Source organism: Mobula hypostoma, chromosome 8, assembly GCF_963921235.1.
Source record: "Mobula hypostoma chromosome 8, sMobHyp1.1, whole genome shotgun sequence".
Taxonomy (NCBI): Eukaryota; Metazoa; Chordata; class Chondrichthyes; order Myliobatiformes; family Myliobatidae; genus Mobula; species Mobula hypostoma.
The window spans coordinates 156,042,558-156,069,469 of record NC_086104.1 but is presented as its reverse complement, the minus strand read 5'-3'; the positions used below and the strand labels follow the sequence as shown (position 1 = coordinate 156,069,469).

At 51.4% G+C, this 26,912-nt stretch overlaps 1 protein-coding gene across 1 annotated transcript; it reads left to right on the top strand.

Annotated features, from left to right (window-relative positions):
- Positions 1–768: 768 nt before the first annotated feature.
- Positions 769–23,283, top strand: LOC134351228 (prolactin-releasing peptide receptor-like). The gene is made up of 2 exons (XM_063057333.1): positions 769–1,178; positions 22,650–23,283. The coding sequence occupies exons 1-2, from the start codon at positions 769–771 to the stop codon at positions 23,281–23,283; spliced, it is 1,044 nt and encodes a 347-aa protein (XP_062913403.1).
- The last annotated feature ends 3,629 nt before the right edge of the window (positions 23,284–26,912 follow it).

Sequence of the window (26,912 nt, the reverse complement as noted above, 5' to 3'; positions counted from 1 at the left end):
GAGGGGGGAAGGTGGGTGGGTGGAGGCAGGGGGGAGATAAAGTAAAAAGCTGGGAGGGGATAGGTGGAAAAGCTAAAGCGCTGAAGAAGGAGGAATCTGATAGGAGAAGAGAGAGGACCATGGGTGAAAAGGGAACGGGAAGAGGTACCAGAGGGAGGTATGGGAATGTGGACTAGAAAAAGGGAGAAAGGAGACGAAACGAACTGATCACTTTCTTCCTTTGTCCAATTTCCTGACTATTGCCACGATACGGAGATGCGGTATGACGAGAATTTCGAACACGATTACAAGTGCACGGTTATAATTTCTTTTTAATGGTAGTTAAACTCTTTTGGGACAAGATTTCTGAATTTGATGGACTGTCTCTGCTGTTATCTCTCCGCAGGCGTCTAGAAAGGAATTCCGCCCACATTAAGGTAGCAAGGGAGGCTGAGACGGGGGAATTGAAGCTGACAGCGTCGCCAGGGCGCCCGAGTTTTGGAAAGGTTTGGCTGTGCTCCCCGCCCGGTTCAGATTGCTACCAAACAATGATGTCCCACTAATCCCTGGGGGCAAGCGACAATATACAGACTTGGGGATTGGAGGGGTCGGCAGCAACGGGGTGGGTGGGGGGACTTGATTGACTTCATTAGAGACAACGAGGTCAATAGAAAGTTGGGAAGAGGGAGGGGACAGAGTTATCCGGCCGGGAGGGACTGGGAAGCGAGGAGAGGATTGTCCAGTCAGTAGGGGTTGCCACTGGGAGGAAGAGCAGCGTTGGACAGAGAGATGGAGGGCTGGAACACGTCTCCGACCAACAGCACGGCCTATCAAGTTCCGCTGGTGGACGGCAGCAGCGGCCAATCGCAGTTCACGGGGCTGGAGCTGATCCAGTCGTACAAGCCCCTCATCGTTCCCTGCTACGTGCTGGTGGTCTCCATCGGGATCTTCGGCAACTACCTTCTTCTCTACGTCATCTGCAAGACCAGGAAGATGCACAACGTCACCAATTTCTTCATCGGCAACCTGGCCTTCTCCGACATGCTGATGTGCGCGACCTGCGTGCCGTTCACCCTCGCCTATGCCTTCCACCCGCGAGGGTGGGTCTTCGGCAAGTTCATGTGCTACTTCGTCTTCCTCATGCAGCCGGTGACAGTCTACGTGTCCGTCTTCACCCTCACAGCCATTGCTGTGGACAGGTAATTGTCAGCCGGGCTCGGCCCCGCGCTGCGTTGGGTTCTGTTCAGAAATCTGTAACGCGGAGAGTCGTAGACAGCCGATCTCCTTCCCCCCGAGGTTGAAAAGTCAAATACTAGAGGGCAAATATTGAAGGTCAGAGGGGAGAAAATTCAAGGTAGATGTTCAGGTGAAGTTTTTTTTTACACAGAGCACGCACAAGAGATTCTGCAGATGCTGGAAGTCCAAAGCACCACACACAAAATGCTGGAGGCAGCGTCTACCAGGGGTTCCCAGCCTCGGGTTCGCCACCCTTCGTCCCGCCGAAGAGTTGCGGCCAGGAACATCGACTGTACTTTTTTCCACAGATGCTGCCTGGCCTGCTGAGTTCTTCCAGCATGTCGTGTGTGCCGCTCGACCCTTTGCTTAATGATTTGATCCAGGGGTAAAAAGAGATTGGGAACCCCTAATGGAGACGTTTTGGCTGAGACCCATCGTCAGGGTAGTTTAATTTCCCGTCTCCACAGCCCCCAATAATTTCCTCTTCATATCGTCAACATTTTGATGAAGCCTTCATTTGCGATTGTTTTGTCATTTAACACATGGAGCCCAGATATTAACTTATTCGTGCTTTGATCTCTCCAAGTTAGTCCGTCCTCCTTGACACGTTTTTATTTCCCGTGACATAAATGAACCGCGGATGTGGAGAGAATGAGTCTTCTTCTCGGAGAATTTGGGAAGTAAGGGTCAATTTTTTTTTTAAATGAGGGTCCCCCTTCTAGGATAGAGATGAGCTATTAATTAGCTTTTTCACTCAGTCCGCCCCATCATGGGCACCGGCCTCCCCAGCGTCAACCAGGACTTCTTCAAGCAGCCAAATCTCAAAAAGGTGGCGACAATCATGAAGGATATATATACATATATATACACATACAGACAGGCAGACAGACACACACACACATACATAGCTATATACTTACTGTAATTTACAGTTTTTGTTATGTATTGCAATATACTGCTGCCACTTAATAAATTTCACGACTTATGCTCACAAACATGAGAAAGTCAGCAGACGCTGGAAATCCAGAGCAGCACACACAGAATATGGTGGAGGAACTCAGCGGGTCAGGCAGCATCTACGGAAATGAATAACGAGTCAATATTTCGGGCCGAGACCCTTTAACCGGACTGGGTAGGAAGATGAGAAGTCCTCGCCATATGCCGGTGGTATTAAACCTGATTCTGATTCTGAGCGGTCTTTGTGAATTTGGAAACATTGAGAGAAGCAGAATGCCGGAGGAAGTCAGCAGGTCAGGTGACGTCTGTGCTGAACAATACACAGCTGACCCCCTCAGCAGGACTGGAAAGGAAGGGGGCAGAAGCCGGAATGAGAAGGTGGGTGTGCCGAGGAGAAGGGGTAAAGCCTGCAGGACTGGTCACTGTCCTCTCCGAGCAGATTCCTCTTCCTTCAGACCGTTACCTTTTCCACCAGTCAGCCCCCCTGACCCACCTTCCCCATCTTCCCCCTCACCCGGTCTCACCCATCACCTGCCAGCTTGTGCTCCATCCCCTCCCTCCACCTTTCTATTCTGGCTTCTTCCCCCTTCCTCTCCTCTCGTGATGAAGGGTCTTGGCCTGAAATGTCGACTGTGTATTCTCCTCCACAGACGCTGCCCGATTTGCTGAGTTCCTCCAGCATTTTGTCTGTGTGTTGCTCTGGATTTCCAATCTGTGGGGTTTGGAAACTGTGATTGTTTTTAAGTAAATATGCACACAGTTTGCAAGGAGATGAAAAATTATCATGGATAAGGAATAGTCAGAACAGTCATTAATGACCCTCAGCATCCAGGGACATGTCCCCTTCCCATTGGGGAAGAAGTGCAGGAGCCTGAAGACACTCAGCGTTTCAGGAACAGCTTCTTCCCTCCTTATTTATTCACTAAGATGAGGAAGGAACAGGCCCTTCCAGCCCTTCGAGCCAGCAAACCCCAACTTAACTCTCGTCTAATCACAGGACAATTTACAATGACCAATTAACCTACCGACCGGAGAACCAGGAGGAAACCCTCGAGATCACGGGGAAAACGAACAAACTCCTTACAGACAGTGGCCGGAATTGAACCTGGGTTGTTGGCACTTTAAATGGTTGTGCTAACCACTACACTATGTCGATTTCTGTACAGTCCACGAACACTGCTTCACGCTTCCTCTTTTGCTCTATTTGGTTATATTTTTATAGTAACTGAGTCATTTTTGTGTTGCACTGCACTGCTGCCATAAAACAACAAATTTAAAGACATTCATGTATAGCTAGGGTGCCTGCCTTTTGCACAGCACTGTATTTGTTAGCGTGGAGTGGAGAGCAAGTCTGTAAATGTATCAAGAACAGAGTGTTGGATATGTTGAGGGTGGAGTGCCGTGGGTGTGGGGCAGGTGGCAGAGGAGTGCCAAGGGTGGGGAGGTGGCAGAGTGCCAAGGGTAGGGAGGTGGCAGAGGAGTGCCAAGGGTGTGGGGCAGGTGGCAGAGGAGTGCCGTGGGTGTGGGGCAGGTGGCAGAGGAGTGCCAAGGGTGGGGAGGTGGCAGAGTGCCAAGGGTAGGGAGGTGGCAGAGGAGTGCCAAGGGTGTGGGGCAGGTGGCAGAGGAGTGCCAAGGGTGGGGAGGTGGCAGAGGAGTGCCAAAGGTGTGGGGCAGGTGGCAGAGGAGTGCCAAGGGTGGGGAGGTGGCAGAGTGCCAAGGGTAGGGAGGTGGCAGAGGAGTGCCAAGGGTGTGGGGCAGGTGGCAGAGGAGTGACAAGGGTGGGGAGGTGGCAGAGGAGTACCAAGGGTGTGGGGCAGGTGGCAGAGGAGTGCCAAGGATGTGGGGAGGTGGCAGAGGAGTGCCAAGGGTGTGGGGCAGGTGGCAGAGGAGTGCCAAGGGTGTGGGGAGGTGGCAGAGGAGTGCCAAGGGTAGGGAGGTGGCGGAGGAGTGCCATGGGTGTGAGGCAGGTGGCAGAGGAGTGCCAAGGGTGAGGAGGTGGCAGAGGAGTGCCAAGGCTGTAGGGCAGGTAGCAGAGGAGTGCCAAGGGTAGGGAGGTGGCAGAGGATTGCCAAGGCTGTAGGGCAGGTGGCAGAGGATTGCCAAGGGTGTGGGGAGGTGGCAGAGGAGTGCCAAGGGTAGGGAGGTGGCAGAGGAGTGCCAAGGGTGGGGAGGTGGCAGAGGAGTGCCAAGGGTGTGGGTCAGGTGGCAGAGGAGTGCCAAGGGTAGGGAGGTGGCAGAGGAGTGCCAAGGGTGTGGGGAGGTGGCAGAGGAGTGCCAAGGGTAGGGAGGTGGCAGAGGATTGCCATCGCTGTAGGGCAGGTGGCAGAGGAGTGCCAAGGGTGGGGAGGTGGCAGAGGAGTGCCAAGGGTGTGGGGCAGGTGGCAGAGTGCCAAGGGTGTGGGGCTGGTGGCAGAGTAGTGCCAAGGGGGTGGGGCTGGTGGCAGAGGATTGCCAAGGGTGTGGGGAGGTGGCAGAGGAGTGCCAAGGGTGGGGAGGTGGCGGAGGAGTGCCATGGGTGTGGGGCAGGTGGCAGAGGAGTGCCAAGGGTGTGGGGCTGGTGGCAGAGGAGTGCCAAGGGTAGGGAGGTGGCAGAGGATTGCCAAGGCTGTAGGGCAGGTGGCAGAGGATTGCCAAGGGTAGGGAGGTGGCAGAGGAGTGCCAAGGCTGTAGGGCAGGTGGCAGAGGATTGCCAAGGGTAGGGAGGTGGCAGAGGATTGCCAAGGCTGTAGGGCAGGTGGCAGAGGAGTGCCAAGGGTAGGGAGGTGGCAGAGGATTGCCAAGGGTGTAGGGCAGGTGGCAGAGGATTGCCAAGGGTAGGGAGGTGGCAGAGGATTGCCAAGGGTGTGGGGCAGGTGGCAGAGGAGTGCCAAGGGTGGGGAGGTGGCAGAGAAGTGTCAAGGGTAGGGAGGTGGCAGAGGAGTGCCAAGGGTGTGGGGAGGTGGCAGAGGAGTGCCAAGGGTAGGGAGGTGGTAGAGGAGTGCCAAAGGTGTGGGGAGGTGACAGAGGAGTGCCAAGGGTGTGGGGAGGTGGCAGCGGAGTGCCAAGGGTAGGGAGGTGGCAGAGGAGTGCCAAGGGTGTGGGGCAGGTGGCAGCGGAGTGCCAAGGGTAGGGAGGTGGCAGAGGAGTGCCAATGGTGTGGGGAGGTGGCAGAGGAGTGCCAAAGGTGGGGAGGTGGCAGAGGAGTGCCAAGGGTGTGGGGCAGGTGGCAGAGGAGTGCCAAGGGTGTGGGGAGGTGGCAGAGGAGTGCCAAGGGTAGGGAGGTGGTAGAGGAGTGCCAAAGGTGTGGGGAGGTGACAGAGGAGTGCCAAGGGTGTGGGGAGGTGGCAGCGGAGTGCCAAGGGTAGGGAGGTGGCAGAGGAGTGCCAAGGGTGTGGGGCAGGTGGCAGCGGAGTGCCAAGGGTAGGGAGGTGGCAGAGGAGTGCCAATGGTGTGGGGAGGTGGCAGAGGAGTGCCAAAGGTGGGGAGGTGGCAGAGGAGTGCCAAGGGTGTGGGGCAGGTGGCAGAGGAGTGCCAAGGGTAGGGACGTGGCAGAGGAGTGCCAAGGGTGTGGGGCAGGTGGCAGAGGAGTGCCAAGGGTGGGGAGGTGGCAGAGAAGTGTCAAGGGTAGGGAGGTGGCAGAGGAGTGCCAAGGGTGTGGGGAGGTGGCAGAGGAGTGCCAAGGGTAGGGAGGTGGTAGAGGAGTGCCAAGGGTGTGGGGAGGTGGCAGAGGAGTGCCAAGGGTGTGGGGCAGGTGGCAGAGGAGTGACAAGGGTGGGGAGGTGGCAGAGGAGTACCAAGGGTGTGGGGCAGGTGGCAGAGGAGTGCCAAGGATGTGGGGAGGTGGCAGAGGAGTGCCAAGGGTGTGGGGCAGGTGGCAGAGGAGTGCCAAGGGTGTGGGGAGGTGGCAGAGGAGTGCCAAGGGTAGGGAGGTGGCGGAGGAGTGCCATGGGTGTGAGGCAGGTGGCAGAGGAGTGCCAAGGGTGAGGAGGTGGCAGAGGAGTGCCAAGGCTGTAGGGCAGGTAGCAGAGGAGTGCCAAGGGTAGGGAGGTGGCAGAGGATTGCCAAGGCTGTAGGGCAGGTGGCAGAGGATTGCCAAGGGTGTGGGGAGGTGGCAGAGGAGTGCCAAGGGTAGGGAGGTGGCAGAGGATTGCCATCGCTGTAGGGCAGGTGGCAGAGGAGTGCCAAGGGTGGGGAGGTGGCAGAGGAGTGCCAAGGGTGTGGGTCAGGTGGCAGAGGAGTGCCAAGGGTAGGGAGGTGGCAGAGGAGTGCCAAGGGTGTGGGGAGGTGGCAGAGGAGTGCCAAGGGTGTGGGGAGGTGGCAGAGGAGTGCCAAGGGTGTGGGTCAGGTGGCAGAGGAGTGCCAAGGGTAGGGAGGTGGCAGAGGAGTGCCAAGGGTAGGGAGGTGGCAGAGGAGTGCCAAGGGTGTAGGGAGGTGGCAGAGGAGTGCCAAGGGTGTGGGTCAGGTGGCAGAGGAGTGCCAAGGGTAGGGAGGTGGCAGAGGAGTGCCAAGGGTGTGGGGAGGTGGCAGAGGAGTGCCAAGGGTGTGGGGAGGTGGCAGAGGATTGCCATCGCTGTAGGGCAGGTGGCAGAGGAGTGCCAAGGGTGGGGAGGTGGCAGAGGAGTGCCAAGGGTGTGGGGCAGGTGGCAGAGTGCCAAGGGTGTGGGGCTGGTGGCAGCTTAGTGCCAAGGGGGTGGGGCTGGTGGCAGAGGATTGCCAAGGGTGTGGGGAGGTGGCAGAGGAGTGCCAAGGGTGGGGATGTGGCGGAGGAGTGCCATGGGTGTGGGGCAGGTGGCAGAGGAGTGCCAAGGGTGGGGAGGTGGCGGAGGAGTGCCATGGGTGTGGGGCAGGTGGCAGAGGAGTGCCAAGGGTGGGGAGGTGGCGGAGGAGTGCCATGGGTGTGGGGCAGGTGGCAGAGGAGTGCCAAAGGTGTGGGGAGGTGACAGAGGAGTGCCAAGGGTGTGGGGAGGTGGCAGCGGAGTGCCAAGGGTAGGGAGGTGGCAGAGGAGTGCCAAGGGTGTGGGGCAGGTGGCAGCGGAGTGCCAAGGGTAGGGAGGTGGCAGAGGAGTGCCAATGGTGTGGGGAGGTGGCAGAGGAGTGCCAAGGGTGGGGAGGTGGCAGAGGAGTGCCAAGGGTGTGGGGCAGGTGGCAGAGGAGTGCCAAGGGTAGGGACGTGGCAGAGGAGTGCCAAGGGTGTGGGGCAGGTGGCAGAGGAGTGCCAAGGGTGGGGAGGTGGCAGAGAAGTGTCAAGGGTAGGGAGGTGGCAGAGGAGTGCCAAGGGTGTGGGGAGGTGGCAGAGGAGTGCCAAGGGTAGGGAGGTGGTAGAGGAGTGCCAAGGGTGTGGGGAGGTGGCAGAGGAGTGCCAAGGGTGTGGGGCAGGTGGCAGAGGAGTGACAAGGGTGGGGAGGTGGCAGAGGAGTACCAAGGGTGTGGGGCAGGTGGCAGAGGAGTGCCAAGGATGTGGGGAGGTGGCAGAGGAGTGCCAAGGGTGTGGGGCAGGTGGCAGAGGAGTGCCAAGGGTGTGGGGAGGTGGCAGAGGAGTGCCAAGGGTAGGGAGGTGGCGGAGGAGTGCCATGGGTGTGAGGCAGGTGGCAGAGGAGTGCCAAGGGTGAGGAGGTGGCAGAGGAGTGCCAAGGCTGTAGGGCAGGTAGCAGAGGAGTGCCAAGGGTAGGGAGGTGGCAGAGGATTGCCAAGGCTGTAGGGCAGGTGGCAGAGGATTGCCAAGGGTGTGGGGAGGTGGCAGAGGAGTGCCAAGGGTAGGGAGGTGGCAGAGGATTGCCATCGCTGTAGGGCAGGTGGCAGAGGAGTGCCAAGGGTGGGGAGGTGGCAGAGGAGTGCCAAGGGTGTGGGTCAGGTGGCAGAGGAGTGCCAAGGGTAGGTAGGTGGCAGAGGAGTGCCAAGGGTGTGGGGAGGTGGCAGAGGAGTGCCAAGGGTAGGGAGGTGGCAGAGGATTGCCATCGCTGTAGGGCAGGTGGCAGAGGAGTGCCAAGGGTGGGGAGGTGGCAGAGGAGTGCCAAGGGTGTGGGGCAGGTGGCAGAGTGCCAAGGGTGTGGGGCTGGTGGCAGCTTAGTGCCAAGGGGGTGGGGCTGGTGGCAGAGGATTGCCAAGGGTGTGGGGAGGTGGCAGAGGAGTGCCAAGGGTGGGGAGGTGGCGGAGGAGTGCCATGGGTGTGGGGCAGGTGGCAGAGGAGTGCCAAGGGTGTGGGGCTGGTGGCAGAGGAGTGCCAAGGGTAGGGTGGTGGCAGAGGATTGCCAAGGCTGTAGGGCAGGTGGCAGAGGATTGCCAAGGGTAGGGAGGTGGCAGAGGAGTGCCAAGGGTGTGGGGAGGTGGCAGAGGAGTGCCAAGGGTAGGGAGGTGGCAGAGGAGTGCCAAGGGTGTGGGGAGGTGGCAGAGGAGTGCCAAGGGTAGGGAGGTGGCAGAGGAGTGCCAAGGGTAGGGAGGTGGCAGAGGAGTGCCAAGGGTGTGGGGCAGGTGGCAGAGGAGTGCCAAGGGTGGGGAGGTGGCAGAGGAGTGCCAAGGGTAGGGAGGTGGCAGAGGAGTGCCAAGGGTGTGGGGAGGTGGCAGAGGAGTGCCAAGGGTAGGGAGGTGGCAGAGGAGTGCCAAGGCTGTGGGGCAGGTGGCAGAGGAGTGCCAAGGGTGGGGAGGTGGCAGAGGAGTGCCAAGGGTAGGGAGGTGGCAGAGGAGTGCCAAGGGTGTGGGGAGGTGGCAGAGGAGTGCCAAGGGTAGGGAGGTGGCAGAGGAGTGCCAAGGGTGTGGGGCAGGTGGCAGAGGAGTGCCAAGGGTAGGGAGGTGGCAGAGGATTGCCAAGGCTGTAGGGCAGGTGGCAGAGGATTGCCAAGGCTGTAGGGCAGGTGGCAGAGGATTGCCAAGGGTAGGGAGGTGGCAGAGGAGTGCCAAGGGTGTGGGGAGGTGGCAGAGGAGTGCCAAGGGTGGGGAGGTGGCAGAGGAGTGCCAAGGGTAGGGAGGTCGCAGAGGAGTGCCAAGGATGTGGGGAGGTGGCAGAGGAGTGCCAAGGGTGTGGGGAGGTGGCAGAGGAGTGCCAAGGGTAGGGAGCTGACAGAGGAGTGCCAAGGGTGTGGGGAGGTGGCAGAGGAGTGCCAAGGGTAGGGAGGTGGCAGAGGAGTGCCAAGGGTGTGGGGAGGTGGCAGAGGAGTGCCAAGGGTAGGGAGCTGACAGAGGAGTGCCAAGGGTAGGGAGGTGGCAGCGGAGTGCCAAGGGTAGGGAGGTGGCAGAGGAGTGCCAAGGGTAGGGAGGTGGCAGAGGAGTGCCAAGGGTGGGGAGGTGGCAGAGGAGTGCCAAGGGTAGGGAGGTGGCAGAGGATTGCCAAGGGTGTGGGGAGGTGGCAGAGGAGTGCCAAGGGTAGGGAGGTGGCAGAGGAGTGCCAAGGGTGTAGGGCAGGTGGCAGCGGAGTGCCAAGGGTAGGGAGGTGGCAGAGGATTGCCAAGGCTGTAGGGCAGGTGGCAGAGGATTGCCAAGGGTAGGGAGGTGGCAGAGGAGTGCCAAGGGTAGGGAGGTGGCAGAGGAGTGCCAAGGGTGTGGGGCAGGTGGCAGCGGAGTGCCAAGGGTAGGGAGGTGGCAGAGGAGTGCCAATGGTGTGGGGAGGTGGCAGAGGAGTGCCAAAGGTGGGGAGGTGGCAGAGGAGTGCCAAGGGTGTGGGGCAGGTGGCAAAGGAGTGCCAAGGGTGTGGGGAGGTGGCAGAGGAGTGCCAAGGGTAGGGAGGTGGTAGAGGAGTGCCAAAGGTGTGGGGAGGTGACAGAGGAGTGCCAAGGGTGTGGGGAGGTGGCAGCGGAGTGCCAAGGGTAGGGAGGTGGCAGAGGAGTGCCAAGGGTGTGGGGCAGGTGGCAGCGGAGTGCCAAGGGTAGGGAGGTGGCAGAGGAGTGCCAATGGTGTGGGGAGGTGGCAGAGGAGTGCCAAAGGTGGGGAGGTGGCAGAGGAGTGCCAAGGGTGTGGGGCAGGTGGCAGAGGAGTGCCAAGGGTAGGGAGGTGGCAGAGGAGTGCCAAGGGTGTGGGGCAGGTGGCAGAGGAGTGCCAAGGGTGGGGAGGTGGCAGAGAAGTGTCAAGGGTAGGGAGGTGGCAGAGGAGTGCCAAGGGTGTGGGGAGGTGGCAGAGGAGTGCCAAGGGTAGGGAGGTGGTAGAGGAGTGCCAAGGGTGTGGGGAGGTGGCAGAGGAGTGCCAAGGGTAGGGAGGTGGCAGAGGAGTGCCAAGGGTGTGGGGCAGGTGGCAGAAGAGTGCCATGGGTGGGGAGGTGGCAGAGGAGTGCCAAGGGTGTGCGGCAGGTGGCAGAGGAGTGCCAAGGGTTTGGGGCAGGTGGCAGAAGAGTGCCATGGGTGGGGAGGTGGCAGAGGAGTGCCAAGGGTGTGGGGCAGGTGGCAGAGGTGCAAACACAGTCAGCCCTGAGACTCCAGGTAAGCTCATTTGATTCCAAACAATTGATTTATTGAGCATTACAGAATGTCTCTCTGGTACTTCCCTCTCCCTTCCCCTTTCCCAACCATGATTCCCCTCTCCCTGCCCCCTTCCCACTCTCAGTCCACAGTAGAGACCCAGATCAGAATCAGGTTTATCAGCACTCACGTATGTCATGAAATCAGATTTTATCAGCGGCAGCGGTGCAGTACAATACATAAAATTACTATGATCTATGATAATAAACCTGATTCTGGTTGTATTAAATATCGCAACAGGTTTGAAGTGGTCTAACCTGTAATCAGTTGTGCATTCATGTATCCATTTTCTTGGAAAGCATTCCTCTACACATTGTACTGAGTAGAATGCACATTATTGAAGCTTTGTGTGTTTTAAAAATTCTACACTGCTAATTAGAATTCCCTGGTGCGGGCTACTGACAAGATCAAACAAAGGAACGAGGTAGGTAGATAGATATACTTTATTAATCCCTAGGGAAATTTGGTTTCGTTACAGTCGCACCAACCAAGAATAGAGCGTAAATATAGCAATACAAAAAAACCCCAACAATCAAACACCAAAATGCAAACTATGCCAGATGGAGAATAAGTCCAGGACCAGCCTATTGGCTCAGGGTGTCTGACCCTCCACGGGAGGAGTTGCAAGTTCGATGACCACAGGCAGGAACGACCTCCCGTGCCGCCAAGTGTTGTATCACGGGGGAATGTGGCCGTAGTCCAACAGTAGAAAGTTCAATATCTGGTCTACAAACACGTTCCTCGATCGTAATATACCCCGGATTGCACCGTCCGTTGTTAGCCAGATCAGTAAGCCACCCCACTCCTTTACGCTTACCGCTCTCGGTGCACTGCCGGTCAGCCGGAACGGTATTACCCACCGAACTCCTCTTCTCCAAAAGTCTCTGTTGTCTCGACCCGGTCCTCTTTCCTCGGCTTTGCGATCCCCCTCTGTGTGTTTTCCTCCGGATTTCAGCAGGGGTGTCCACCGCTCTGTTCGCTAAGCCGACCGGAATTTGCTGCTCGGTGGAATACACAATGTGACCTTGCTTCTGTCCCGCGTGTCGGGATGTAACCATTTCCAGCGCTAAAGAAAACCCAAACAAAACTCTCTCTACCAGCCTGTTAGAGAGGGTGCAGCTTCGACGGGTTACTATGAGAAAAAAAATACAAAAAATAACGTAAATTGAAAAGTAAAAGAATAGATGGGAACGGCTGTACCAGGCTGCCTGCGTGCTCGACCGGCGTTTCTCAGTGACTGGAGTTTTGCAGGCTGTCAGGAGTGGATGTCCAATTGACTGTGGCTGTGGTTCCGATCAGCTGCTGTGGGGAAAACGTGATTTCATTTGGAGCAGTAAACGTTATTCCCATCGTCTCCGTTGGAGGAATATTGTTGATCCATAATACTACCTCGTTTTTAAGATATTATAACAGAACAGTACCGCACAGGAAAAGGTCCTTCGACCCACAATCTTGTGCTGATCCAATTAAATTAATCATCAAATGGCCAACTAAACTAACTCTTCTGCCCACATATTGTCCATATACCTCCATTTTCCTCACAAAAGTACCAAACTTATCTGCCGCTACCACCATCCCAGGTAGTACGTTCCGGGAACCCAACATTCTCCGTCTAACACACATCAAAGTTGCTGGTGAACGCAGCAGGCCAAGCAGCATCTGTAGGAAGAGGAGCAGTCGACGTTTCAGGCCGAGACCCTGTATCCTGACGAAGGGTCTCGGCCTGAAACATCGACTGTACCTCTTCCTACAGATGCTGCTTGGCCTGCTGCGTTCACCAGCAACTTTGATGTGTGTTGCTTGAATTTCCAGCATCTGCAGAATTCCTGTTGTTTGCGTTTAAATTCTCCGTGTAAAATACTTGCCCCTCACATCCCCCTTGCAATTGCCCCCTCTCACTACTGACAAGTCTTATTAACCCCACCGTGAATTCAGACGAGAAAGAGGCCATTCGTCCCGTCAGGTAGGGGCTTTTTTTTTGAAAAAATCAATCTGATTGTTTCATCTCCTTTATCCACAGATCCCCAAACCCTTCGTCTTAACGTTTTTGTTGGTTCCTCTTCTAAAGAATCTTCCTGAATCTAGTTTCTCTCAAAATTCATACATCACATTCCAATTCCCAACAACGCTGGGCAGAAAAAGCACTCTACTCTTGTGTAACCGGTGCACTCTAGTTATTTTTTTAGAGATACAGCACACAATCAGGCCCTTCCAGCTCAACAAGACCCAATTGCACCCATATGACCAATTAATTTACTAACTGGTACGTCTTTGGACTGTGGGAGGAAACCGCAGTACCCAAGAGGAAACCTACACAGTCACAGGGAGAACGTACAAACTCCTTACAGGCAGCGGTGGGAATGGAACCTGGGTCACTGGTGCTGTAATATTGTAACATTAACTGCTACATGACTGTGCTGCCCCAATCCTCCTACCAATGGAATCCTGATGGTAGCAATGAGAAGAGGCCTGGGTGATGGGGGTCCTTAATAATTGACGCAGCCTTTTTGAGGCATCGCTCCTTGAAGATGTCCTGGGTACTACAGAGGCTGGTGCCCATGCTGGAGCTGACTAAGTTCACAGCTCTCTGCAGCTTTTTTCGGTCCTGTGTAGTGGCCCCTCCATGCCAGATGGTGATGCAGCCAGTTAGAATGCTCCCCACAGTACATCTGTAGGAATTTGCGAGTGTCTTTGGGAAGAGGGCATGTCCTGGGTGATGGGGGGACACTTAATGATGGATGCCACCTCTTTGGGGCATCACTCCTTGAAGATGTCCTCCACGCTGGGGAGGCTAGTGCCCATGATGGACTGACTGAATTCACAACTTTCTGCACCTTTTTCCGGTCCTATGTAGTAGCACCTTCCCCCCCCCCAACCCATACCAGACAGTGAGGCAACATAGTTAGGATGCTCTCCACAGTACATCAGTACAAATTTGCGAGTGTCTTTGGCGACATACCAAATCTCCTCAAACTCCTAATGAAATATAGCCACTGTTGTGCCTTCTTTTTGATTGCATCAGTATGTTGAGCTCAGGACAGATCCTCAGAGATGTTAACAGCCGGGAACTTGAAACCTCTCACCCTTTCCATTTCTGACCCCTCAACGAGGATGGGGGTGTGTTCCCTCGACTTGTACTTCCTGAAGTCCACATTCAATTCCTTCATCTTACTGACATTGAAATCTAGGTTGTTGCTGTGACACTGCTCAACCAGCTGATCTCTCGCTCCTGTACATCTCCTCAACACCACCTGAAATTCTGCCAACAACAGGTGTGTAGTTGACAAATTTATAGATGGCATTTGACCTGTGCCTGGCCACACAGTCGTGGGTGTAGAGAGAGTAGAACAGTGGGCTGAGCAGGCGTCCTCGAGGCGTGCTGGTGTTGACTGTCAGCGAGGAGAAGATGTCATTTCTGTTCCTCACTGACTGGTCTCCCAGTGAGGAAGTCAAAGATCCAGTTGCAGAGGGAGGTACAGAGGCCCGGGTTTTGGAGCTTGTTGATTAGAACTGAGGGCGTAATTGTGTTGAATGCTGAGCTGAAGTCAATAAACAGCAGCCTGTCATACATAATGCTTTGGTCGGGATGATCGAAAGCCGAGTGGAGAGCCAGTGAGACTGCATCTGCCGTAGACCTGTTGTGGTCATAGGCAAATCGCAGCGAGTTCAGATCCTTTCTCAGGCAGGAGTTCATTCTAGCCAAGAGCAACCTCTCGAAGCACTTCATCGCAGTGGATGTGAGCGCCACTGGGTGATAGTTGTTGAGGCAAGTCTCCCTGCTCTTCTTGGGCACTGGCACCCATTTCAAGCAGGTGCGGACCTCTGACTAGATTGAAGTTGTCCTTGAACACTCCCAGTTGGTTGGCACAAGTTTTCAGAGGCCTACATTAGGGCCTGACACCTTGCAAGGGTTCGCTCTTGTGAAAGACAGCCTGATGTCGGCCTCTGAGCAGATCACAGGGTCACCGGGCGCTGCAGGAATTCGCACAGGTGTAGTTTTATCCCCCTTTCGAAGTGCACATAAAAGGTGTTGAGCTCATCTGGGAGTGAGACGTCACAGAGATTTATGAGGTTAGGTTTCATTTTGTAGACGGTAATGGCCTGCAAACCCTGCAAGAGCTGTTGTGCATCCAATTCTGCCGCTAACCTCAATCAGAAATGTTTATTCACCTTTAAAATAACCTTCCTTGGGTCGTACCTGGACAACTTGTACAGTTGGGGATCACCGGTCTTGCCTGCCACAGATCAGACTCCTGGTACATCCACAGCTTCTGGTTTGGGTATGTCTGGTATGTTCTCGAAGGCACACACTTATCCACACAGGTCTTGATGAAGTTGGTGACAACTGTGGCGTATTCATTCAGACTCGAAGATGAAACCCTGAATATTGTCCAGTCCACCGAATCAAAACAGTCCTGTAAGCACACCTCCACCTCTGTGACCACTGCAAGAACAATAATTGAGGGACTTCCTCCTCCAACCCAGCCCATCCCTCCCTGGTTGGAGAAGTTCCCTACACTGTGACACACACAAAATTCTGGAGGAACTCAGCAGGTCAGGCAGCATCTATGGGAGACGAATAAACAGACCTTTCGGGCTGCGATCCTTCCCCAAGATCGAGAAGGAAGGGGGAAGATGCCAGAATAAAAAGGTCATTCTGATGGGTCGATCCATGGGCTTCTTGTGCCAAGAGGGGAGAGAGGCAGAAGAAAGGAAACTGTGGGCCAGCTAGTCTGACCTCAGTGGTCGGGAAGATGTTGGAGTTGATTATTAAGGATAAGATCTCAGGGTACTTGGAGGCATGGATTTCCTTAATGATTAATTACTTGAATTTCTTTAAGGGAAAATCTTGCCTGACAAATCTGTTAGAATTCTTTGAAGAAATAACAAGCAGGATAGACAAAGGAGAATCAGGAGATGTTATGTATTTGGATTTTCAGAAGACATTTGAAAAGGTGTCACACATGAGGCTGCTTAACAAGCTATGAGCCCATGGTATTACAGGAAAGATTCTAGCATGGGTAAAGCAGTGGCTGATTGGCAGGAGGCAAAGAGTGGGAATAAAGGGAGCCTTTTCTGACTCACTACCGGTGACTAGTGATGTTCCTCAGAGGTCTGTGTTGGGACCAATTCTTTTTACTTTATAAGTCAATGATTTGAATGATGGAATTGTTGGCTTTGTTGCAAAGTTTGCAGACGATATGAAGATAGATGGAGCAGCAGATAGTTTTGAGGAAGTAGAAGGACTATTTTCTAAAAGAGAGAAAATACAGAAAACTGAGGCACAAAGGGACTTAGGAGTCCTTGTGCAGGTTTCCCTAAAGTTTAATTTGCGGGTTGAGTCTTTGAGGAAGGCAAATGCAATGTTAGTATTCATTTCAAGAGGACTAGAAATAAGCAAAGATGTAATGTTGAGACTTGAGTACTGGTGAGGCCTCACTTGGAGTATTGTGAACAGTTTTGGGCCCCATATCTTAGAAAGGATGTGCTGACATTGGAGAGGGTTCAAAGGAGGTTCTCAAAAATTATTCTACTATTGAATGACTTGTCATATGAAGAATGTTTGATGGCTCTGGACCTGTATCCACTAGAATTCAGAAGAATGAGAGGTGACTTCATTGAAACCTATCGAATGGTGAAAGGCTGTGATAGAGTGGATGTGGGGAGGATGCTTCCTATGATCGGAGAGTCTAAGACCAGAGAACACAGCCTCAGAATAGAGGGGCGTCCTTTTAGAACAGAGATGAGGTGGAATTTCTTTAGCCATAGAGTGGTGAATCTGTGGAATTTGCTACCACAGGTACCTATGGAGGCCAAGTCTTTAAGGCAGAGGTTGATAGTTCTTGATTGGTCAGGGAATGAAAGGATACAGGGAGAAAGCAGGAGACTGGGGCTGAGAGGAAGATTGAATCAGCCGTGATGAAATGGTGGAGCAAACTTGATGGGGTTAGTGGCCTAATTCTGCTCCTATATCTTATGGTCTTTAATAATGTAGGAATATATATTTCAGGTTAGTTAGAAGTTTTTTTTTCTCAGATCAGAAATGACTGATACAAAGGGGGATAATTTTAAGGTGATTGAAGGAAAGTATAGGGAGATGTCAGAGATAATATTTTTGTATAGAGTGGTGGGTGTGTGGAAAGTGCAATAGGATCCTAACTGGAAAGCCACAATCTGTGCAGATAGGTGATAATGCCTCCTCCTCGCTGACGATCAACACTGGCGCACCTCACGGATGTGTGTTTAGCCCACTGCTCTACTCTCTCTATACCCATGACTGTGTGGCTAGGCATAGCGCAAATGCCACCTGTAAACTTGCTGACGATACAACCATTGTTGGTAGAATCTCAGATGGAGATGAAAGGACATACTGGAGTGAGATATACCAGCTAGTTGAGTGCTGTCACAGCAACAACCTTGTACTCAACGACAGTAAGACCAAAGAGCTGATTGTGGATTTCAGGAAGGGTGAGATGAAGGAGCACATACCAATCCTCATAGAGGGATCAGAAGTGGAGAGAGTGAGCAGTTTCATGTTCCTGGGTGTCAAGATCTCTGAGGATCTAACCTGATCTCAACATATCGAGGCAGTTATAAAGAAGGGAAGACAGCAGCTGAGTTTGAGGAGATTTGGTTTGTCACCTAAAACACTCAAAAACCTCTACAGCTGAACATGGAGAGCATTCTGACAGGATGTATCACTGTCTGGGATGGGGGAGGTGCTACTGCACAGGACTAAAAGTAGCTACAGAAAGTTATAAAATTAGTCAGCTTCATCATGGGTACTGGCCTCTGTAGTATCCAAGACATCTTCAAGGAGCAGTGCCTCAGAAAGGCAACATCCATTTTTAAGGACCCCCATCACCCGGGGCATGCCCTCTTCTCACTGCTACCATCAGGTAAGAGATACAGAAGCCTGAAGGCACACACTCAGTGATTCAGGAACAGCTTCTTCCCCTCTGCCATTCGATTCCTAAATGGACATTGAACCCACGTAACACTACCTCACTATTTTCAAAATATATACGACTTCTGTTTTTGCACTATTTCTAATCTATTCAATATACATATATATATACTTACTGTAATTGATTTACTTATTTATTTATTTTCTTCTTCCAATATTATTATGTATTGCATTGTGCTGCTGTCGCTAAGTTAACAAATTTCACGACACATGCCAGTGATATTAAACCTGATTCTGATTCTGTCGGGGTGGAGGCAGAGGCAGATACGTTATGAACTATTAGACAGGCACAGGGACGATAGAAAAATGATGGGCTATTTGAGAAGGAAGTGCTAGGTTGATCTTGGCGTATTTTTAAGGGTTGGCACAATATTGTGAGACAAAAGGCCGGTACTGTGCTGGAATGTTCTATGATATGTGTTAGGAAAGTGTTTGATTCAGAAAGTCTGAGGTTCAAATTGCAATGGGATCCAACTTGGCTTTTCTGTCCTGATTTGAGAGGAATGGCAGCGTTGGTTGAGCATCAAGCCAAGTCTCCACCAGCCGGCTCTTGTGCCCAAAGGCTGTGTTGGCTCGGATCCTGTGAGGTTTCCTGGCCCAGCCCGGTCTCCTCCCCAGGTCAATATCATTGGGTTCCTGTTGGAACAGAGAGAGAGGATCACATCTGGGATAACTGGGTGGGAGGGGGGAGACAACTGGAAGGGATCTTCTGTCTCTGATCCACCAGGAGTTTCCAGGCATAGTGAAGTCCGACAACTGGTTTGCAATAGACAATAGGTGCAGGAGTTGGCCATTTGGCCCTTCGAGCCAGCACCACCATTCACTGTGATCATGGCTGATCATCCACAATCAGTATCCAGTTCCTGCCTTATCCCCATTACCTTTGATTCCGCTATCTTTAAGAGCTCTATCCATCTCTTTCTTGAAAACATCCAGAGACTTGGCCTCCACAGCCTTCTGGGGCAGAGCATTCCGCATATCCACCACTCTCTGGGTGAAAAAGTTTTTCCTCAACTCCGTTCTAAATGGCCTACCCCTTATTCTTAAACTGTGGCCTCTGGTTCTGGACTCCCCATCAATGGGAACATGCTTCCTGCCTCCAGCGTGTCCAATCCCTTAATAATCTTATATGTTTCAATCAGATCCCCATTTCCAAATATAAACCGACTCTCAATGCTCACTCACTCTGGAAGAATAACCACACACACAGCCATGGCTGTTTCCTATAAAATCTGTGATCCATTTGTGGCTTCACAGACAATGATGGCATGAACATCAATTTCTCTTACTAATTCCGGTAAGTTGTCCACAACTCCCCCTACCCCCACCTTCCCTGTTTTTTCCATTCCATATTCTGGGTCCCCTCTTGCCTCTTCTCTCCACCTGCTCATCACCTCCCCTCTGGGGTCTCTTCTCCTTCCCTTTCTCCCATGGTCCACTGTCCTCTCCTGTCAGATTCCCTCTTCATCAGCCTTTTACCTCTTCTGCCTATCACCTGCCAGCTTCTTACTTCGTCCTACCTTCCCCCCTCAGCTGGTCTCGCCTATCACCTGCCAGCTTATACTCCTTCTTATTTTGGCTTCAGTCTCCTTCCTCTCCCATCTTGATGAAGGGGCTTGACCCAAAACGTTGGTGGTTAATTCCTCTCCATAGACATCGCCTGACCTGCTAGAGTTCCTCCAACATTTTGTGTGTATTACTATTTAAAACAAATCATAGTCATAGTCATACTTTATTGATCCTGGGGGAAATTGGTTTTTGTTACAGTTGCACCATAAATAATAAATAGTAATAAAACCATAAACAGTTAAATAGTAATATGTAAATTATGCCAGTAAATTATGAAATAAGTCCAGGACCAGCCTATTGGCTCAGGGTGTCTGACCCTCCAAGGGAGGAGTTGTAAAGTTTGATGGCCACAGGCAGGAATGACTTCCTATGACGCTCTGTGTTGCATCTCGGTGGAATGAGTCTCTGGCTGAATGTACTCCTGTGCCCAACCAGTACATTATGTAGTGGATGGGAGACATTGTCCAAGATGGCATGCAACTTGGACAGCATCCTCTTTTCAGACACCACCATGACAGAGTCCAGTTCCATCCCCACAACATCACTGGCCTTACGAATGAGTTTTTGTTGATTCTGTTGGTGTCTGCTACCCTCAGCCTGCTGCCCCAGCACACAACAGCCAACATGATAGCACTGGCCACCACAGACTCGTAGAACATCCTCAGCATCGTCCAGCAGATGTTAAAGGACCTCAGTCTCCTCAGGAAATAGAGATGGCTCTGACCCTTCTTGTAGACAGCCTCAGTGTTCTTTGACCAGTCCAGTTTATTGTCAATTCGTATCCCCAGGTATTTGTAATCCTCCACCATGTCCACACTGACCCACTGGATGGAAACAGGGGTCACCGGTACCTTAGTTCTCCTCAGGTCTACCACCAACTCCTTAGTCTTTTTCACATTAAGCTGCAGATAATTCTGCTCACAGCATGTGACAAAGTTTCCTACCGTAGCCCTGTACTCAGCCTCATCTCCCCTGCTGAGGCATCCAACTATGGCAGAGTCATCAGAAAACTTCTGAAGATGACAAGACTCTGTGCAGTAGTTGAAGTCCAAGGTGTAAATGGTGAAGAGAAAGGGAGACAAGACAGTCCCCTGTGGAGCCCCAGTGCTGCTGATCACTCTGTTTGGTTATAACTGTTGGTTGGTTATAACTGTTAAGTCTACACCAGTTGGAGATAGTCTCACCTGTCATAGATTCAGAGATAAATTGACAGCTCATGCAGTACCAGGAAACATTATGTTCTTAATGTCACTAACTGCTCTCATCCATTACAAGGCCACATCAGCCAGCGCTGTCTTATTATCTCACAAGTAATTTCTTCAGCCTGCTGTGACATCCACTTCAGTTTGATGAAAGGTTAATCATGATCGGTCATCAGCCTCCTGGAGGAAATGCTACTGATCCAATCTGGCTTAAAATCCTGCTGAATGACTGAAAATCAGAATCAGACTTAATATCACAAATGCAGAAAAAACCCTGCAGATTCCGCCACTCCAGAACAACATGCACAAGATGTCGGAGGAACTCAGCAGACCAGGCAGCTTCTACGGAAATGGGCAGTCGAGGTTTCTGTTTGAGACCCTTCTTCAGGTTGAGGGGTCTCAGCCTGGAACATCGACCGTTTACTCATTTCCATAGATGTTGCCTGACCTGCCAAGTTCCTCCAGCATTTTGTGTGTGTTTCAGGTTTAATATCACTGACGTACATCATGAAATTTGTGGCAGCAATGCAGTGCAATATATACAGTAAATGTTACAGTAGGAAATATACAAACTTCCTATGCCTTCCCCCGGGTCCCCTCCTCCTTCCCTTTCTCCCATGGTGCACTCTGCTCCTATCAGATCCCTTGACCTTTCCCACCCACCTGGATTCACCAATCACCTTCCACCTAGCCTCTTTCCTCTCCCCACCACCTTTTTATTCTGGCGTTCCCCCTTCCTTCTTGGTCCTGAAAAGGGGTCTCGGCCCAAATCTTTGACTGTTTACTAATTTCCACAGATGCTGCCTGACCTGCCAAGTTCCTCCAGCATTTTGTGTGTGTTGCTCTGGTTTTCCAGCATCTGCAGACTTTGTGGTGTTTATATATTAAAAAAATTAAATGGAATAAGCAGCGTATAAAGAGAGCTGAGATAGTGGGGTAGTGTTCAAAGGTCGGTTCATGGACCGTTCAGAAATCTAATGGCAGAAGGGAAGAAGCTGGTCCCCTCTGATGGTAGTGATGAGAAGAGGATGGTGAGGATCTTAATGATGGATGCTGCCTTTCTGAGCCATTGCCTTTTGAAGGTGTCCTTGATAGTGGGGAGGCTGGTGCTTATGATAGGCCTGGCTGAGATTCATGGATTGGTTCATAGACTTTTCAGAAATCTGATGTTGGCGGGGTGGGGGAGGAAGCTGTTCCTAAATTGCTGAGGTAGGCACTCAGGCTGGTGCCCGTGATAGAGCTGGCTGAGTTTACAACCCTCCACAGCCTTTTCTGATCCTGCCCAGTGGCCACTGCATTCCGGACAGTTAGAAGGTATATCTAGAAACTTGTGAGTAGCTTTGGTGACATACTAAATCTCCTCCAATTCCTAATGAAATATGGCCCCTCGTGTGCCTTCTTCATAATTACATCAATGTGTTGGGCCCAGGATAGACCTTCAGAGATAGTGATAGTCATAGTCATACTTTATTGATCCCGGGGGAAATTTGGTTTCATTACAGTTGCACCAACCAAGAACAGAGTATAAATATAGCAATATAAAACCATAAATAATTCAATCATAATATGTAAATTATGCCAGGAAATAAGTCCAGGACCAGCCTATTGGCTCAGGGTGTCTGACCCTCCAAGGGAGGAGTTGTAAAGTTTGATGGCCACAGGCAGGAATGACTTCTTATGACGCTCTGTGTTGCATCTCGGTGGAATGAGTCTCTGGCTGAATGTACTCCTGTGCCCACCCAGTACATTATGTAGTGGATGGGAGACATTGACCAAGATGGCATGCAACTTAGACAGCATCCTCTTTTCAGACACCACCGTCAGAGAGTCCAGTTCCATCCCCACAACATCACTAGCCTTACAAATGAGTTTGCTGATTCTGTTGGTGTCTGCTACCCTCAGCCTGATGCCCCAGCACACAACAGCAAACATGATAGCACTGGCCACCACAGACTCGTAGAACATCCTCAGCATCGTCCGGCAGATGTTAAAGGACCTCAGTCTCCTCAGGAAATAGAGACGTTAACACCCAGGAATTTGAAATGCGCGCGCACATGTGTGTGTGTGTGTGTGTGTGTGTGTGTGTGAGAGATGAATACCACCTATCTTGCTATTCCTTGTTTTAGACACTATTTTTTAATTTTTATTATTTTTAAGATTTTTTATGCTTTTGCACTGTCGTCCTGCTGCAAAATGATAAATTTAACATCAAGTAAGCCATTGATAAGAAATCTGATTCTGATATGAAATATTTTTCCAGTTTGCTGAACAGGGAAGTTGCCGGTATGGACTGAACGCTCCTTTCATTTGCTTTCACAGATATTATGCCACCGTGCACCCATTGAAGAAGCGCATCTCCATTGGGACCTGCACCTACATCCTGGCCGGAATCTGGCTCCTGTCCTGTGGCCTGGCAGCGCCCGCGTTTGCGCATACCTACCACATCGAGTTCCGGGACCAAGACCAGACCATCTGCGAGGAGTTCTGGGTGAGGAAGGAGAAGGAGCACCTGGCCTACGCCTACAGCACCCTGATCATCACCTACATCCTCCCGCTCTCGGCTGTCTCCCTGTCCTACCTCCGCATCACCCTGAAGCTGAAGAACCGCGTGGTCCCCGGGAATGCCACGCATGGCCAAGAGAGGTGGGAGAAGGTGAGGCGCAGGAAGATATTCCGGCTGCTGGTGCTGGTGGTGACTGTGTTTGGCGCCTGTTGGCTCCCTCTTCATGTCTTCAACATCATCCGCGATATTGACATCAGCCTAATCAACAAAGAGTATTTCAACCTGATCCAGCTCCTGTGCCACTGTTCTGCCATGACATCCGCTTGCTGTAATCCCTTCCTCTACGCCTGGCTCCACGATCGGTTCAGGGCGGAGCTGAAGAAGATGTTCGCCTGCAAGAAGAAGATTGTCCCAACTAACAACTGCATTGCAGTGAGCGTCGTGTTATGAGGCAGAGACAGGACCCCCAGCCTCTGGTTGAACAGCCAAAGTCTCACTGGGAGTTGGGTGAACCTTGGTCAAATTCCAACTTGCCATTGTCCTTTCCAACTGACCATCCAGCCGGTGGCTCCTCCTGGTTTCTGGAGAAGTAACAAATACTCAACACAACCAATACTTTCCTGTTTCTGTACCTATGAAAGGGATTTCCTCTCCGTGGCCACTTTATTAGGTACACCTGTGCGCCTGTTCGTTAATGCAAGTCTCCAATCTGCCAACCATGTGGCAGCAGCTCAATGCATTAAAGCATGCAGCCATGGTCAAGAGGTTCAGGTGTTGTTCAGACCAAACATCAGAATGGGGGAGAAATGTGATCTAAGTGACTTTGAACATGGAATGATTGTTGGTGCCAGACAGGGTGGTTTGAGTATCTCAGAAACTGCTGATCTCCGGGGATTTTCACACACACAACAATCTCTAGAGTTTACAGGGAATGGTGTGAAAAACAGAAAAACATCCAGTGGGCGGTTGTTCTGTGGGTGAAAACACCTTGTTAATGAGTGAGGACAGAGGAAAATGGACAGACTGGTTCAAGCTGACGGGAAGGTGACAGTAACTCAAATAACCACTCGTTACAGCAGTGGTGTGCAGAAGAGCATCTCTGAATGCACAACGTGTCAAACCCTGAAGTGGATGGGCTACGGCAGCATTTTTCATACCGACTTCCACTCCTGTACCTAATCAAGTGGCCACCAAGTGTGTTTTCTGGGTGTGAGCAGTCTGAGACCTTGGGAATGTGGAAACCCATGGCATTCTGAACATGACACAATGTTGGTGGGGGTAAACCCATGATGTATGATGTCCCTTTGATGTATATTGGGCTGAAAGATCTCCTTCCCTGCTATTACAGTCCAGTTGTCCTCTAACTCTGGACCGAAGGAGAAACTGATGAACTGCATGTGGAAGTAATGTATTGAAAAGCATTTATCATCCTGCCTGGTCCTGGGTGACAGAGGGGTAATGTGGGCTGAAGATGATTGGTTGGGAATGCTGTTGGTTGGGTGGATGAAGGAGACTGAATGGGAATGTTTTGTGGAGACCAAATGCCGGCGTGGAGTGTGCACTGTGTAATCAGATACAACTCTTTGGTATCTTCTGTGGCAAAAGAGCTTGTCAATTGGTCAACGTGATTTGTAAGAGTGAAAATCAAATACTGCAGACGCTGGAGATCTGAGATAAAACAGCAACACTCAGCTGGTCAGGCAGCATCTATGAAAAGAGAAGCAGAGACAATGTTTCAAGTTGAAAACCCTTGTCCTAACTGGGAGAAGTGGAAACAAGTTGGTATCAAGCTACAGGGAGGGTGGGGTTGGATAGGACAAAGATAAAATCTCCAATAGAGTGAGACCAGGGTTTTTCTGGGATGAGGTGAAAACAATGTTATCTAGTCAATGGGCTAATAAAATCAAAGGGTCATGCAGCACAAAAACAGGCCCTTCGATCCATCCAGTCCTTTCTGGCTACCAATTGCCCATCTATACTAATCCAATTTTCCAATACTTGGTCCAGAGCTTTATGAATCAACGATTCATCTCAACCAGGGGCTCCCAATCCTGCCATTAACCATGGGGTCCGTGGTTATCAAATTGGGAGCACTCGATTGAGACCGAGTCAGTGGGGCAAGTCAGGGAGGGACATCAGCTATTCATACCTTTCCCTATGGCTGAAGTGGAGGAGAGTTTGGTGGGATTGTTCTCCTGGAAGATAACAGTTCACTACGGGCTAGATGATCCAAAAGGCCTGTTTCTGTACTCCCTGACTCTAGATATCAGTACAGATGCAATGGGCTGAATGGCCTCTTTCTGTGCTGTCACGATTCAGTGAAAGTACTGGAATTTTTTTGTATGAGCCACGGATTTTCTACTTTGGTTCTATGGTTTGTCCACGAGAAGTCAATAACCCAAGTATGAGGCTGTTTGAGTAGTCCTATGTAAAAAGTGTGCAGTGATTGTGTATGTGATATTTTGTTCCTTTGCTGTGTATACCACAAAACGATGGCATCTGCAACCCTGAATAAAAAAGAGACACAGGAGAGACCGTTGAAGCTGGAGATCTGGATCAGCGCGGACAAAATGTTGGGCCGCACATTAGCATAGCAGTTACCACAGCGTTTTACAGCTCCAGCGATTGTGATCGGGGTTCATTTCCTACTGCTGACTGTGACCATGTGGGTTTCCTCTGGGTGCTCCAGTTTCCTCCCACAATCCAAAGACCTATGGTTAAGGTTAGTGAGTTGCGGGCGCCGGAAGCGTGCTGATACCTGCGAGCTTCCCCGGGCACATTCTCGGACTGTGTTGGTCGTTGACATTACACAGTTCACTGTATGTTTTGGTGTACTTATGACAAATAAATCTAATCTCTTTAAAATGCTGGAGGAACTCAGCAGGTCAGGCAGCGTCTATGGAGGGGAATAAATAGTCAATATTTTGGGGCTGAGACGCTTCATCAGGACTGGAAAGGAAGGGGGAAGAAGCCAGGAATTTTGTGTGTGTAACTCTGGACTTCCAGCATCTGCAGAATCTCTTGTGTTTTTATGCTTGACTGACCATTCTTACTTTCTGAGAAATTTGCTGGTCTGTTGTGTGGCCACCTGCTCATTAATCCAAATATCCAATCAGCCAATCATGCAGCACCAACTCGATGTATAAAAGCATGCAGACGTGGTCAAGGGGTTCAGTTGTTGTTCAGATCAAACATCAGAATGTGGAAGAAATGTGATCTAAGTAACTTTAACTGTGGAATGACTGTTGGTGCAAGAGGTACCTAATAAAATGGCCACTGAGGGTATATGCATGAGCAAAAGTCAAATTGAGTTTGTTATCACGTTCACCAGTATGGTGAGACACAAGTCAAATGCAAGACTCACTTTCCGCAGCATCTCGGGGATGGTACAGACCACACACTGGACAACAAAGGTTTTCAAAAGTGTTGCTGCCTCAGAATTTTTATTTTGTTTATGACAGACTGCTTGAAGCTGAACACAAATAGAATTTCAGACTACTTGTATCGCGTAGGAGTTGGAGAAACAAGAAATTAACTTTTATTGAATATAATACATTTAATTGCATAGTGGTGCTGATGTTCAACTAAGCTAAAAATGTTTTGTTGGTGATTTTCATTTGTACCCAGTGTCTGAGGCTTCGTGCTTAAGTGTCCAACAATAATCAGCCAGCATTGTTGGATTCCAGTTGCCCTGATACCGTTTTTCCAGACCTCAATGTCCTGGTGAAACCTTTCACCATGCTGGTCACTGACAGCGCCAAGATTTGCAGGGAAGAAATCTAAATGGGAATGCAGAAAATGAATCTTTAGTGACATGTTGCTGTTGCACTTCATGGTTTTGTATGCTTTGAGCATGCTGTCAACCAGCTGCACACAGTCTGGTGCTCTGTAGTTGTCAAGAAAATTTTCGACAACATCCTTGAATACCTTCCATGTGATTTTCTCCGGTCCCACTAGAAGTTCTTTGAAATTCCTGTCATTGATGACATAGTTGATTTGAGGACCAACAAGAATGCTTTCCTTAGTCTTGGCATTGGTTATTCTGACTTGAATTATGAATTGAAATAACAAATATAGGC